Source organism: Xiphophorus couchianus, chromosome 11 (genome assembly GCF_001444195.1).
Source record: "Xiphophorus couchianus chromosome 11, X_couchianus-1.0, whole genome shotgun sequence".
Classification (NCBI taxonomy): Eukaryota; Metazoa; Chordata; class Actinopteri; order Cyprinodontiformes; family Poeciliidae; genus Xiphophorus; species Xiphophorus couchianus.
Genome location: NC_040238.1, coordinates 29,536,149 through 29,551,238, shown reverse-complemented (window position 1 = coordinate 29,551,238; position 15,090 = coordinate 29,536,149). Strand labels below are relative to the sequence as shown.

Below are 15,090 nucleotides of genomic sequence, written 5' to 3'. Positions count from 1 at the left end.
GTAAAAACTGATGCAGTGTCAATGTTTACTACAGTGATAGTTGCTCATAGTGACAAGCTTGCTTAAAGAGATACACGGGGTTACCTTAATGCAACAGCATGAAATTACATTTCAGAAGTACTTTTATTCCTCTGTGTCAGTATTCCAAATAAATACTGACACAGAACAATATCCACCTGAGTGTTTACTGATAAAGTTCTAAAATAAGTTATCAAGAAATACTTAAATATATTCAAGGAAACACACAGAGGTGACTAATGCAACAGAGCAAGAGGTGGAAGATGACAAATCATTTCACAAGAACTGAACTTTTGTTTCACCACCTACTCAACTGTTAGCAGAATTTAAAAGGAAGAGAAATCAAATTCACTCTACTACTACTACTATAACACACACACACACACACACACACACATAAATACATAGGAAGAACTGTTGCATAAAGCAACGCATGGGGTGTCTGATTTGAATTGTCATGTAGAAACACTAAAATACCTTTTTGATCAAATAAACAATTTTTAAAGCACATAAATCTTTTTTTTTAAAGGTTTTATTGGCTCTAGCGGCCTTTATTTGATAGTTACTTGACAGGAAAGTGGGTAATGAGAGAAGGGGGAAGACATCCAAAGGTCGCCAGGCCGGGAATCGAACCTGCGACAGCCGCAACGAAGACTAAGGCCTCCTTATGTGGGTTGTGCTTAACCCCTGCGCCACCACAGCACATCCCACATCAATCTTAATAATATTAATCTTTCAAGCATTCATTTTTACTATTTGTGCAAAATGTTTGCACAAATAGTAAAAATCTCTGTGAACTTCAAAACACTTAACACTAAACGTCCCATCAGAAGATTGGAATGGGCAACAATGGAAGGATTAAGGTAAAACCATATCAATGTATCAGAATTGTCCATTTAAAGGCCAGAATCCATTCAGTTCAGAATCTAGAGCAAGACTTGGAAATTGTTGTGTATAGATGGTTTCCATCCAATCTGACTGACCTTCAGCTATTTTCAGCTATTTTTCCAAAGATCAAGTTTATTCTTTAATCTCTTATCAGCTTTTCATGTAAATGTTCTGTTTTTAAATAATTAATATATTTCAGATCATATAAACAACTATGCCAGAGTTTTTTTCAATTACTAGAGATGTAGACGACATCCTTACGTTAGTATTTTAAAGAGGTAACCCAAACATCAAACATGCATAATTTCACAGCAAACATTTCACCTTTTGTGGTGTAAAAGGAGGTGAAGCTGAAGAACCTGTGTTCAGCTATTTATGCTGTTTCCAGAATAAATAGTGAAGATACACTATTTATGCATGTGACATGAGTTTTCTTTTGCAACAGCGCCACTCAGTGGAATTGACGCATTTCAACCCCGTTTTAAAGCTGCATTTATAGTAATTTGACCATTAACATTTGTTCATTTTTGATCTGTAAATGTTTGAATCAACATAACCGTGCATTTGGGAATACGCCTCTGTGCAAACACATAAGAATAAATAACATTATTAACATTCAGTTCAACACAGCATTCAGTTGTATTGAAAGTAATGAGCATGTTTACACTGCAAACACAAGTGGCAAGTTAAGTAAAAACTTAACTTGATAAAAGTGAAAATAAAAGCAAATGCTTTTATTTTAAATAAGTTGCAAAAACAAACACCATTTTTGTTTCAGGTTATGAGCAGAAAAGAAAGTTTTGTTCTTAAAATAATAGATTAAAAACAGTTAGGATAAGGTTTATTTTAAGCACATTCACATACAATGCATCTGGAAAGTTTCACGTTTTTCCAATTTTTTATGTTGCAGCCTTATTCCAAATTGCATTAAATTAAACTCTTTCCTCAAAATTCTACCCACGAATACCCCACTATGATAATGTGGGAGCAAGACAGAATGAGTGTTTTGTAAATTTATTAAAAATGAAAATCCCATTTGGGTGAGTATTACAGTCTTTGCCATAAAGCTCAAAATTCAGTTGTTTCCATTGATCATCCTTCAGATGTTTCAACAGCTTGAACTGAGTCCAGTTTGGGTAAATTTAGTTTATTGGACTTAATTCTGAAAAGTACCAAGATGCCTGGAAAATGTTCCACAGTTGATGGTGCAAGTCAAAGGTTAACAACTAAGCATGGAAACAAAGAAATTGTCAGTAGACATTTGAGACAGGATTGCCTTGAGACACAAACCTGGAGAAGGTTTGTTCAGAAAAATTCTGCTGTTTTGAGGTCCTGATAAGCTCAGTGGCCTGCATCATTCATATATGGAAGAGATTTGGCAATCGAGGGAGAAGGGCCTCATCAGTGATGGGACCAAGAGCCCAAAAGTCATTCTTTAGGAGCTCCAGGGTTCCTCTGTCAAGAAAGAAGAAAAATGCAGAAGGGCTTACATAATGAGTCCTGTATGGTAGAGTGGTGAGTTGAGAGCCACTCCTTGTCTGGAGTTTGTCAAAAGGAACCTGAAGGACTTTCATATCCTGAAAAACAAGATTTTCTGCCCGGATGAGGCAAAGATTGAACTGTTTGGTGTGAATGCCAGATGTCATGTTTGGAGGAATCCAGGCAGGGCAATATAGTCCTGATAGTGAAGCATGGTGGTGGCAGCATCATAGTGTGGGGATATTTTACAGCAGAAGAAATTGGCAGACTAGTCAGGATAAAAGGAAAGATGAATGCAGCAATAAACTGAGACATCAGACTTTATGGTCAAAGATCACAGAAGAATTTAATTTCATTTACTTCTTGTATGTTTATATTATTAAATGTAATATTCATTTCACTAATTCTCCTATGACTTCTAAAGAAACTAAAAAGGCTTCTTTAAATTTAGAGAAAATCTTGTGATATCAAACCAGTATTTTCTTTTATTGTTGTTTTTTGCGACCTCCTCCATAAACTGCTGCAATTCCATACCAGAACTGGAAATATTTATATCATCTGCAAATATCAATTTTAAAAAGTTTTTTAAGCAGACTCTTCCATTTTTCTCAGCAAAATAACCTGATGGTTATTGTGCTATTCAGTTGACAAAATGATTGCGCTGTACTGCAGGATATGACCAGTAGGTGTCACCATGAGACCACTTATTGCGCTGAATCGGATTCAGTGGACTCTACTAGCTGAGATTAAGAGGTAGCAGTAGCTAAACCTCAATGGGTTCACAGTTTGCCCGCTTTTCCTCCTGAATAGGTCCGCACAGAAACTGATCAGCAGCTGCATAAAGGCACAAGGCATAATAGTAGTTCCATTTAAACCCGCCTCTCTTCCAGTAATACGTTGTTATCAGTTACTATAATATAGGAAGTGCAATGTGTTGGACTGTTTGGAGTGTAAACAACATCGACTTAATTCAGTCTCTAACTTTAGACACACTGCTAACAAAGAAGGGGGGTTGATAACCACCAGTGACGGTAGCTTGCAGCTGCCAAATGTTTGGAAACTGTGTTTGCCTCAAGTTGGCTTTGAGGAACAATAACAGACACTGTAAAGCCAACAAATCTAATCCACTGGGCAGAAATTAGGGGATTTCTCCATGACTGTGTTTATTGATTAGTTTCTATATTTTAAAAAAAATGAGAGAAGTAATCAGAGCAGGGCAGGAAAAAGAAGCGTCACCTTCAGGGTCACACAAGGCTTTATCAAAGCAGGTCTGAGGTCAGCTGCTGCCATGTGTGTGCTTGTCCCTTTGCCTACTTTGCTATCAAGTCCCTGTTGAAGGGCCAAGGACATCTTAGAGAGAGAGAGCGACAGAAAAAAAAACAGAAGACCATCTTTGTATTTTACAGCAGAGGTAAAACACTTATAAAATGTAGGGATATAAATATTTTCTTTTGTTTATGTGGCTTACAGGGTTTGGTTTGTAGTGGCTTGCACAGACGTGTCATATACTTATGTCACTGGGATTTCAAAGCACGTAATCCTTCTTATATAAATGCCTTTTTTTTTATTTTTTATTTTATCCTGGATGGGACCTGGAGAGCAGATGAGAGATGAAGTGGCTGCAACTAAATAAAACAGCAAGCTGGCGATGCTTCCTGGCATGCAAGTACGCTGCAACTTTCATTACCCTTCAACCAACCACCCAGCATGGCAGGGAAGAGTGGTGAAGCTGCATGTTTGCATACAACCACAGTGAGCTAAAACACAGGATACAGACAGTTGTGGCGATGAGTCATGCTTTATAGGAGCAGTTTATCAAGGCCTAGGTCGTTAGATGCATTTCCAGCTCCCTTTAATCTTCCCCAGGCTTTAGGATGTCAGACCAATTTTTCTTCATTTAGCAGTTCATAGTAAAAGTTGAGATACATAGGGAATAAAAATTCATGAATATTTACAGTGCAGAATAGTCTTATAGCTTCCAAGCCAGGAAAGAATGTTTGGTATCATTTCATTTTTTATAGCACAGACTCAACAAGGTATCAGAAACATTCCCTGGGGATTTTGATTCCATCCATCCATCTATTTTCTGTTCACCCTTTGTCCCTAATGGGGTCGGGAGAGTTGCCGGTGCCTATCTCCAGCTATGTTCCGGGCGAGAGGCGGGGTACACCCTGGACAGGTCGCCAGTCTGTCGCAGGGCAACACAGAGACATACAGGACAAACTACCATGCACACACACACTCACACCTACAGAGAATTTAGAGAATTAACCTAACAGTCATGTTTTTGGACTGTGGGAGGAAGCCGGAGTACCCGGAGAGAACCCACACATGCACAGGGAGAACATGCAAACTCCATGCAGAAAGACCCCGGGCCGAGAATCGAACCCAGAACCTTCATGCTGCAAGGCAACAGTGCTACACTGTGCAGCCCGGATTTTGATTCTTAATAGCATAATTGCATCTGCTGAAAACATGTCAGCAGCACATCCATTGGAGTTCAGTGAGCAAACTCATTGTGATGCGAGCATGGGGTTAGCATGGGTGATAAATGCCTCTACAGAGTTAGTTATGGAGTACATCAGGGCTTGATGCTTAGCCTTTTCTCTGTGTTACACAGAATATGAGATTGTAGACACCCTAAATTTCACTGTATGACATCAGAACTGAAAATAATAGGATGGATACAAATTTTGAGTGTCAGTTAAAATGCATTAAAATTCTGCAATACAAGTTGCCAAGTCGGATGAGGGAAGTTCGGGTGGAGGGTGTCAGTTGCTCCTTTGCCATTCTACACTTTTATATCTTTTGTTGTTTCATACTCAACTTTTTGGGGGTAAATTTTGGTTTCTTACTGATCACATTTCAGTGCAGGATGTTTCATACGTGCTTTTATAGCCAATGATTTAAGGATAAGTTCCACAGCCTACTGAAAGGGAATGTGGCTTAATGACTCATATAAATAACATCTTCAGGCTTGGGGTTGCTTAGGTTGGATTGGGATTCATAATTTTTCAAATATTTCATCAGTTTGTACCACAGGGGAATTTTTCTAATCAGTGAGTTAAAGTAATTGATCTGTATTCTACTCCATGTACAGTTAAGAAACATGTTTATCTGACTATAAAGAAATACCATCTGACAGGAGGTGGTGGTTTAAGGTTAATGTGGCTTGATAAGTCAGCATAATCTGTTCTATTTATGTATGTATATTATATATATATGCATATAAGGGTGAGGGCAAGGGTATATATAAACCCTAACATATAGAGAAGCTCAACAGTACACTTGAATTGAAATATGAGATCTGTGAATTTTAACTGCCATTTATCTCTACAAATCATGAAAATACCTAAAGAAAACAACAGAAATCACTTCTATAGCACATTTAAAAACAAAAGTTGAGCAAAGTGCTTTACATAAACAAAATAAATTAATCAGCAATAAAATAATCCCTAGGAAAACTAAACTTAGGGTCTCATACATTAGTCAAAACTAAAGTGTATTGATGAATATCCAAGAGCTCACAGAATAGACTTCTGAGGTGAAATAATAGTTATGTATCATTTATATATATATATAAAATATTAATGTCATTTTTCAATGCATCATGCCACTCCAAGTTCATTTTAACTTTGTGCTAAAGGTCATACTGGATAAGATTTTTTTCAACACACACCACAAATCGATTTTATTAAAAAAAAGTTTATTGACATCAGAAGCAATTTAAAGTTCAACAATAAACAAGGCTTTTTTTATTATTTTTTTCTTTTTAGGATTACAGTGGTACATAAAGATCAGTAAAACAACTGTGATACGTCAATTTTGATAACATGTTGTTTGAAATAAAAACACACTTAGAGGAAAATAAAATTGAAGGAAACACTCAGATCTAACTCCGACGTTTTTACGTGCTGTGCACTGCTAGCTAAGGGAAATACTGTAAGCCCACCCCTTTAGACTGTACCAGGTAGGATATTGGTCTAGAAAAAACTACCACTGGGAAGAAAATAAGACTGGCAGAAGGATACAGACACCATACTTGTGTAGTGTTAACTATACAAAAAAGGGAAAAAAAACTGTACAGCATAAAAACAACTGATATACACAGCCTTTATGTTGGCATTTTTTTTGTTTGTTTTATTTATTTTGTTGTTTTTTTTACCCCTTTGTTACTATCGTATTTTCTTTTAGCAAGTGAAGTGTGGACAAGGGGGTTAAATGCTTTATAAACAAGAAAATGACCACTATATATTGCCCGCCATTCTAATCATCATCCTCATCATCGTCGTCCTCTTCCTCCTCATCGTCATCCTCATCGTCGTCGTCATCATCCTTCTCGGCCTTGGCGGGGGCCTTTGCCGGTGCGCTGCTGCCCATTTTTCGGTAAGCAGCGATGTCCTGTGAAGGAATAAAATACATCCGGATGATGAAATCAGGCGTGGACTTTAGTTAGAAGAGCACATTGAGACAGGAGACTTTTGTTTATTTACCTTCTTATACTTCTCCTTCAGTTTATCTGCCTTCTTCTCGTAGGGCTGCTTGTCCTCTGAAGCAGTGCTGTTCCACATCTCACCCAGCCTCTTGGCAACATCTCCAATGGAGAGACCTGGGTTCTCGCCTTTCACCTTAGGGCGGAACTCTGAGCAAAAGATGAAGAAAGCAGATCTGCGGAAGACAAAGAAAAAAAACATGAGATTGAGCCTGTTATTTAAACAAAGAATTGCTTAAACAAGGTGGCAGAGTTAAACTTTAACAAGCGGTACATACGGGGGTCTCTTGGGAGCATTGGGGTCCTTGAACTTCTTCTTCTTGCCACCTCTAGCTGGCACGTAGCTCAACATTTCCCTCTCATAGCGAGCCTTGTCTTGCTTCGCCAGGTCTTCAAATTTGCCCTTTTCCTTGGCAGACATCGTCTGAAAGCAGAAAAGTTACTTCATCACTGACCCCACATCTGCAACAAACTAATTTCTTATGTTTTCCTGAAGTTATTTTATTTAAATGCAAACAGAAACACAGGCCATATGAACTTGTACTACCTTCCATCGCTCAGAGCACTTCTTGGAGAACTCCGCAAAGTTCACTGATGCATCAGGGTGTTTCTTCTTATGCTCCTCTCTGCAGGTCTGGACAAAATAGGCATAGGAGGACATCTTCCCCCTCGGTTTAGTTGGATCTTTCCCCATCTTGATGGCAGTATCTAGTAAACAAATGCCTGAGGTTCAAATTACCTGTATATCGTCAAATGCCAAAGATGCACCTGTTTTTTTTTCTCATCAGAAAGCAAAAAATGTTAATCAATGCGTGTATATATGCTATTAAATATTCTTATTTTTGATGCATTAATGGATTAAAGTTAAAAAAATTAAACTATTTGATCTGTCGATCAAAAAAAGGAAAGGCATGCTAGAATGTGCTCCAAATTTGTTTTGAATTTTTAAAAAAAAATATATTATATTAAATCCTTTTAATTAATAAATCGTAATGTGTTTTTGTTTACACTTCCATCAGTCTCTAATACGCCCTACTATAAAAAGAGAGCATCACCGGAAGCCCCCCCACTGCCCCTTCTGCTGTCAAACCGAGTTAGGACCACTTAACGCAGTCCACTAAAATAAACCGCCCAGCAATGACGGAGCTGATGCGATGAAAATGACTTTATTTATTGACGCAATCTGCACGGTGGCCCCAAACATAAAACTCACTGGCCCGCGGTCTTGTTATAGCGACTACAAAGTGCCTTAGAAACGTCAAATCACTCAGAATAACCCGTAAATGTTTTTAAAGAAACTGACCTTCTGGTCACTAAAAAGTTTTCCCAAGTTCAGCTGAGAAGCATTAACCCACTAACTCTATGTTAAATGTAGTGTGAAATAAAAAAAAAGACTAAAAAGAACACCTCCTTGACATGGGTTTATGTTTTTATTTGATAAAATAAGTTCGACATAAAAGTGATATTTTTAAATAAAATGTGTTTATTCAACATATTATTCTAAAAAAAATGCATTGTTATGTGATAAAACACTTATCCTTTAAAAGCCCGAATTTTTCCTAATTCTTTAAATAAGCTTAAAATTCTGTTAAAATTGGTCGTTTTCCGCCCATTAAAAGCTGCTTTAAGTCCCAACTAAGCTGCGTCGAGCAGCGTAGTAATGGCGCATATAAGGTTCTCGTTGAGGAAAAGGAGGTCAACAACGACGGCAATATTTCTTCTTCCATTTTGTGAAAATGCCTTCTTCATGAAAGAAAGTCCCCCTCAAATGTCTCCTCCCGCCTCCCAGTTCGCTTTGCAACGCGACAAACACGTCCAAAAAGCCGGCGATCCTGACAAAATATTTCCCCCGATTGATTCCTATTGCACTAGCCGCCTTGTATAGTAATACATTGGGTCTGTGCTGTGTCTATGAGCGGGCTGTGCTACTGACTGGGTTTCTATGAGCTCCTAATGGCCGCTCGTCTTCATCCACTAACATGGAGAATATGGCTCCTTCTCTTTGTGTCAGCGCACAGCCATTGCACTGCATGCAATAGAGGGCAGAGCGACCGCGGCGACTACTTCGTTTCAAGCCCCGATTTCAACCCTTTGCAAACGTCGGAAAAATACCCCGGTGGCGTCATTCGATTCACGAAAGACTGAACTTTATTTTGCCGCGGTTAAATTTAATAGTTGTCGGTTTATTTCTCGAGAAAAGCCGGCCACAAAAAGTTGAAGCGAACTGCGCCTCTGTCCCTGGCTTCCCATTTGCCTCGCTGCCTTGTTTCCTATGCGAATACAGTCAGCCATTACAGTAAAGCGCAGATCGTGAGGTAATTTTTTCACTATCTTCTCGGGTGAAGTTTTACAAACAAATAATCATCCGAACATATTTTGAGATAGTCTTCATTTTTCTTGTGCTTTTATGATTTTTTATGGCTTTATTTCGGATCTGTACTCTTCTCAGTCTTCACATGACAGGCGTTCAGCTTCGCAATGCACTGCAATGGCTAGCTAACGGTGAGTCTTCTACCATTGTCGCCTATCGTGTTGTCCGCTAGACATTCTTGAATTTTTACACGATAACTACAACTTGTTTTGACTTCATTTCTTTAAAACAGGACGACTGTAATATACAAAATTATTCGCATTTATAAAAACACGCAATTTTCGTCGAATTTAACCAAGGTTAATTTTTATTTCTTCCTTTTTTTAAACAGAGCGTCTGCCCTACACTCTCAAGCAGAGTAATGTGATGTTACCCGATTAAAGCCGGCTATTTTGCTGTTATTTTTAAAGCTTTCTTGCAAAATATATATATTTAAAAAACACAAGATCGTTTCATGTTTGATCAAAGCAAACACATAAGTAAGATGTTTAGGATTGTTATCTCCATCTTCATCATTTGAAACACTTAAAATATTCGTGTGTACAATACTTACCAACTGACTATCGCTGGATCTCAATGCTCTGCAATGGCTGTCTATGAGGGAACACAGGCGATACGCAGTGTCTTCAGTCTTCAGCTCGCTCAACATTACTCTCGACGGCGCTTCTACGCCATTGGCCAGCGCCCTCTTTGCGGCTCCTCGGATTGGTCAGAGGCTTTTCATTGTCCTAATAGAAGACGAGGTCCCATTGGCCCTCTTTTGTGAAACGTCACCGAAGTTTTGCGAGGCGGGTGGATACAAAAACATTAGAGTTCCAAGCATGCTGCTGAAGCTGGTAGTAGTGTAGTGTGTTTGCCATAGTATTGAATTCACTACGTTGAGCACAGTGTACAGTAGGCGAGTTAAATGAATGAGAGAACGCGGAGCGCTTATGGCCGATGAACTGGGCGACTGCTAAATGTTGCGCGGCCGTGTTGGAGGGGTTTTACTCCTCTCAAGCTAACGACTCCACGGTGCATTCCATTCAATGCACCTGAGCTTATTTGCAAATTATGCTATTAAAAATGCGTATAAGGAGCATTGCGGTTTTTAATCTAAAGTTTACCATTAAGTAGTTAGTCTTCCTCTATGTGATAAGCATCCACTAGATAAAAAACAATGAGAGGATTTTTGCTCTAAAATGAAAACTTAATAATCTTTCTGTATATGTGCCTGAATAGCCCAATGTTCCTGATTTATAGACCATCATATAGGGACACTTGGCACAGCCACTGAACTTTACAGCAGTTTCTTGCCCTCTCTCAAGCAAATACAACATATTTTACTATCAGGAGACACATATTTTGCCTTTGGCAATCTTTTACATATAACCATGTATTCAAATTAATTCAAATATATAACGGCACCTATCAAATAGTGATAAATATATTCAGAGGGCAAACATTCTCAAAATTATTTTTTCTCATCGCAAAATCGATTTTGTTTGACATCTTGAGCATGCTTTGAAAAAGTATTCATACCCCTTGAACGTTTTTCACATTTTATCATGTTACAACTACAAACCTCAATACATTTTATGACATAATTTAGTGTATGTGTCAGATTATTAAAATAGGTTGCACGATTTCAGAAGGGGAATAAAAGTATTTTTAAAAATCTGAAAATCTGTGGCATGCATTTGTATTCACCCCCTTTTGCTGCAGTTATAGCTGCAAGACCTTTGGAGTATGGGCACGTTTATGTGCTTTCTAATTCTTTTTAGCAAACTGTAGTCACATTGAGTGGAACAAAGCTGTGAAAATCAGTTTCTAAGTCTTGCCACAGGTTCTTATTTGGGTTTCGATTTGGACTTTGACTGGTCTTTAAAACACATACTTTAATCTAAACTATTCTATTGACTCTGGATGTATATTGTTGTCCTGGTGGAAGGGAAACATTTGGCCATTTGTTTTTTTTACTTCCACGATTGTCTTGTATTTAACTCCATTCATCCTCTTATATTTTGACTCAGGCAACCCCACAGCATGATGCTACACCCACCATGTTTCACTCTGGAGTGTTTTGAGTGCTGTGCAGTGTTAAGTTTCAGCCACATATTGCACTTTGCATGTTGGCTGAAAAGTTCATTTTTGGTCTCATCAGACCAGAATAATTCCATCATAAGTTTTCTGTGTCCACTATTGCTTGATAGCTAAAGGGGCTGAAAAAATGTACATGCCATGCTTTTCAAAGTTTTATTTGAAAAGTATTGAATACCATGTAGCACTTTCTGTTCAGTTATGAACTAATTGAGTTTGGTTTGTCACATATAGATTTAAATAGATACAATGAAGTTTTGATGTAGTGCAACAAAAGGTGCTAAAGTTCAAAACTTTTGCAAGGCACTGTACAGTAGCTAACTGAAAGATAACAGAATACTTATTCCTGATAAAGACATGTCTAGATACTGACGCATCAATAAGAAGTAAATCAGTAAAACTGAATCTGACTAAGTCTCACCTGAAAGGAATCAGTTTTATGCAACAGCATGTTTATTTTGGATGCTGTTGTTTTTGTTTCTGTCATTGCCTAAATAGGTTTTTATTGAAAGTCAAAATTATTCATTCAACTAGCAGATTTAGTTTTACAGTGATATTTTCAGTTTACCAACAACCAGAAGTTGTATTTTTTTTGTTTTTGAATGGATAGTAGAGTACTAATTTCAATTTGATTAAGACTCTGTTGAGGGAGTGAAAAATTAGGTTGGCAGCAACAAGAACTTCCAACCTAAGAGAATTAGGTTAAAATACCAGTGGAAACAGTGAATTTTCAAAGGAGTTTGATTGTTATACAAAGAAAGATTTTTCCACTGAATATTGAATAAGGTGTACAAAACTAATTAGAATGGGGGTTTTTTCTGAATTAATACCATTTTCATTTTGCTGTATTATATTTTGAGAAATGACTGTGTGACTTCGGTTTGTGGAGATTTAGAGAGTACCTTTTCATCCTGAAAAAAAAAGTATTCACTTTGTTGTTATATTTATGTGAAACTGATTGTATTTTCACGCTGCTGAAACTTAGGGAGGGATTACGTTTAAGGATGATGCTCTTTTTTATTTTCAAGGTGTCAGAGGTCTTGTCAACATCCTAGGAGTTACAATGCTGCTGACCTGAGCCAGAAATGTTGAATCCGAGACCCCTTTTGAAAAACCTCAAATATAAGAAGACAGTGACTCTGTCTAGTTACAACAAAATATGAGCATGTATGATATGTCTGCTTGGTGTTCCTATTCTTCCATGAATTGAAGTGCTAATTTAGTGAAAATCGGTGATCTCTGCTTGATAACCAAGACTGACAGTAAATGATTGACAGTCATTTTTCCTTTTTTATATTTTTTCCCATCACTTCCAATCAGAAAGTTTTGTTTTTTTTGCACCATGACTCATGGATGATTAGGAGATTTAACAACTCAGTCAGAGGACACCTCACATATGCTAAACCAGCACATGTGATTACATAAAATCAACTTTAATAAGCTATTAAAATCCAATAAATTAAGGCATGAGCTAGTAAAACAGATTGTAAGTTTAAATGTATTTGAAGATGTCGTGATTCATGTGTAGGAATGATTTAGTAACAATAGAACTCTTGTATGGTTTAATATTTTTGCCTCAATTCTGTAATATATTACGTATAGTTGATAGGGGTTCATGTTTTTATTATTCTAAATGTGACTGTTGCATTTTTTTTATTCAAAACAACTTCAAATCAGAAATTGATATACTGCTGTTACACTTGCTGGATTAATTGCATAATCAAGAGATACTAAAAAGGTCATGATTCTGTATTTCCTGTTGTGATAAGCAGACATCAAAAGCAACATTTTCTAATGCACAAATTATGCAGTTTGAGCTTTGCTTTAAAAAACAACAAAAAACTAACAACTCTTGTCATGTTACAATCAAGATCAACAAAATGTTGCTTTCTTCGGTGTAGCTTTAGCTGGATGCTCCAGACTGTTGTCTTGCTGGAAAATAAATGTTTTCTGAAGCTCTTGCAGTTGAAAACAAATTGTCCTTTGGTGTTTCCCTATATTTCTGCTGAATTCATTTTATCTTCTACCTTAAAAAGCCTTACAGGGCTTTCTGCTGTTGCCACCATGTTTCAGAGTGAGTATGGTGTGTTTGTGGTCATGTGCAATGTTTGGTGACCACCAAACTTAGCGTCTTGTTTGATGCCAAACTCTAGTCGAGCCTTAATATGAGGGTTTTTTTTCAACTGTAGCTTCTTCATTGCCACTCTCCTATAAAGCTTTGACTGGTAAAAACCCAGACAACAACTGCTGTATGCAGTATCTTCCATCTCACCTGATGAGGCTTCTAATTCCTTCAACATAGTCATAGATGTCCTGGTGGCCTTTCTCACTAGTCTCCTTCTTGCATATTCTTTCTGTTTGTGAGGACGGCCTGATCCAGGCAGATTTACAAATGTGCCATATCCCTTAGAATTCCTTGATGATGGATTTAACTGAACTCCCGGGGATGTTCAGAGCCAAAGTGTGTTGATCATGTTTGATTTGTAAAAGCAATAAACGGGTAAAATATCCAAGGGGATGAATTTTTTTTATGGGCACTATGAGTTACCATAATTATGCACATCATACATATTTCAATGTCACCAGCTAACTTTGAACCCAAGTGTTAGGACAAATCAATGCGTAGGTATGACACAGCTTTTTTTTTAGGTTATATAAAAACAAAACTAAAGTAATTAATTTTGGTCTGAAGAAGGAAGGACCAAGACTCAGCAAACAGCTTCAGTTTTCACAGCTAACCTAATGAACAGGTCAAAAACCTGAGCATGAGCAGTTCTGAAATTTCAGACAATTCACATAAGGGCAATTGCAAGGTTGGCCTGCTATCACCTGAAGAATATTTCTAGAATTTAAGGACTAATGTCACAGCAAAATATTGCAAAACTCTTTATTCAAATTGCTGCCATAGTAGACAAAGAATTAAAAGTGATTTTTCAAAATAAAAAATTGGCTTTTTTATTGTTCATTTATAACATAGGTTGGTTCCTGACTCTGAATTAGGTTTAAAGTCCAAAGTTGATCCATTTTTGGATCTAACTCTGCAACAAAGCAAAACATTTGGTGCTGGACGGTACACCAAGTGGCAGGCACCACTGAAGTTTCATTAGCACAAATCTAATATCAGAATTTTCTCTTTAGATCTGAAACCAAATATGGATTTTTTAAAATATGAAAACATTAGTTAAACTTTTCACAAATTAACTAGTAGAGCCCACTGCAATATTTTCTTGTTGCTTAACCTTCTTGGATCATATAATGTAAGAGGTTTCTCTGTTCCTTTAAACAAGGAAGGGAGTTGGTCATGATTTTCTAAATATAGTCTTATGTTATTTTTGTAATTGTTGCTTATCCCTTATATCTTTATGCATTGCAACAAACTAATTCAAATGGATATTATTCTTTCTAATAACATATTTAGAAACAAAGGAAAATGGCTGACAAAGACTTTATTTACATCCTTGAATTAAAAATGAGAAGGATGAACTGATTCCAAATGCCAATCACAACCCAGACTCAGGCCACATGTCTTCCTGCGATGCTGCCTGTCTGTGCCTCACTTTGCATCAGGAGATGCCACGGCAGAAAGCTATAGCCGGCTCATGTTTATGCATTCTAATGAGCACTCCCTGGGAAAAATATGCAAATTCATTTTGTCATCAAGAGGAAAATAGAGGACAGGAGAGCTGCAGATACAGGAGGGGCTGAAGGGAGGAGGGCAAGTGCAAGAGGCGGGATTGGGTTAAGGGAGGTGTTTGTGTGTGAC

General features: G+C 37.4%; 1 protein-coding gene across 1 annotated transcript; it reads right to left on the bottom strand.

Annotated features, from left to right (window-relative positions):
* Positions 1 to 6,081: 6,081 nt before the first annotated feature.
* hmgb1a (high mobility group box 1a) lies at positions 6,082 to 9,955 on the bottom strand. Its single transcript, XM_028030420.1, has 5 exons — positions 9,802 to 9,955; positions 7,425 to 7,585; positions 7,156 to 7,301; positions 6,879 to 7,053; positions 6,082 to 6,786 (listed from the first exon to the last, which is right to left on the bottom strand). The coding sequence occupies exons 2-5, from the start codon at positions 7,569 to 7,571 to the stop codon at positions 6,652 to 6,654; spliced, it is 603 nt and encodes a 200-aa protein (XP_027886221.1). The 5' UTR covers positions 7,572 to 7,585; positions 9,802 to 9,955; the 3' UTR covers positions 6,082 to 6,651.
* Between the last annotated feature and the right edge of the window lie 5,135 nt (positions 9,956 to 15,090).

What these genes read in the sequence shown, in the direction of transcription:
- hmgb1a (XM_028030420.1), bottom strand. Translation starts at nt 7,571, where the DNA reads ATGGGGAAAGATCCAACTAAACCGAGGGGGAAGATGTCCTCCTATGCC. An exon ending in AGTGCTCTGAGCGATGGAAG is followed by an intron (nt 7,302 to 7,424) that starts GTAGTACAAGTT and finishes TTCTGCTTTCAG; the next exon opens with ACGATGTCTGCCAAGGAAAA. An exon ending in TGAAGGAGAAGTATAAGAAG is followed by an intron (nt 6,787 to 6,878) that starts GTAAATAAACAA and finishes ATTCCTTCACAG; the next exon opens with GACATCGCTGCTTACCGAAA.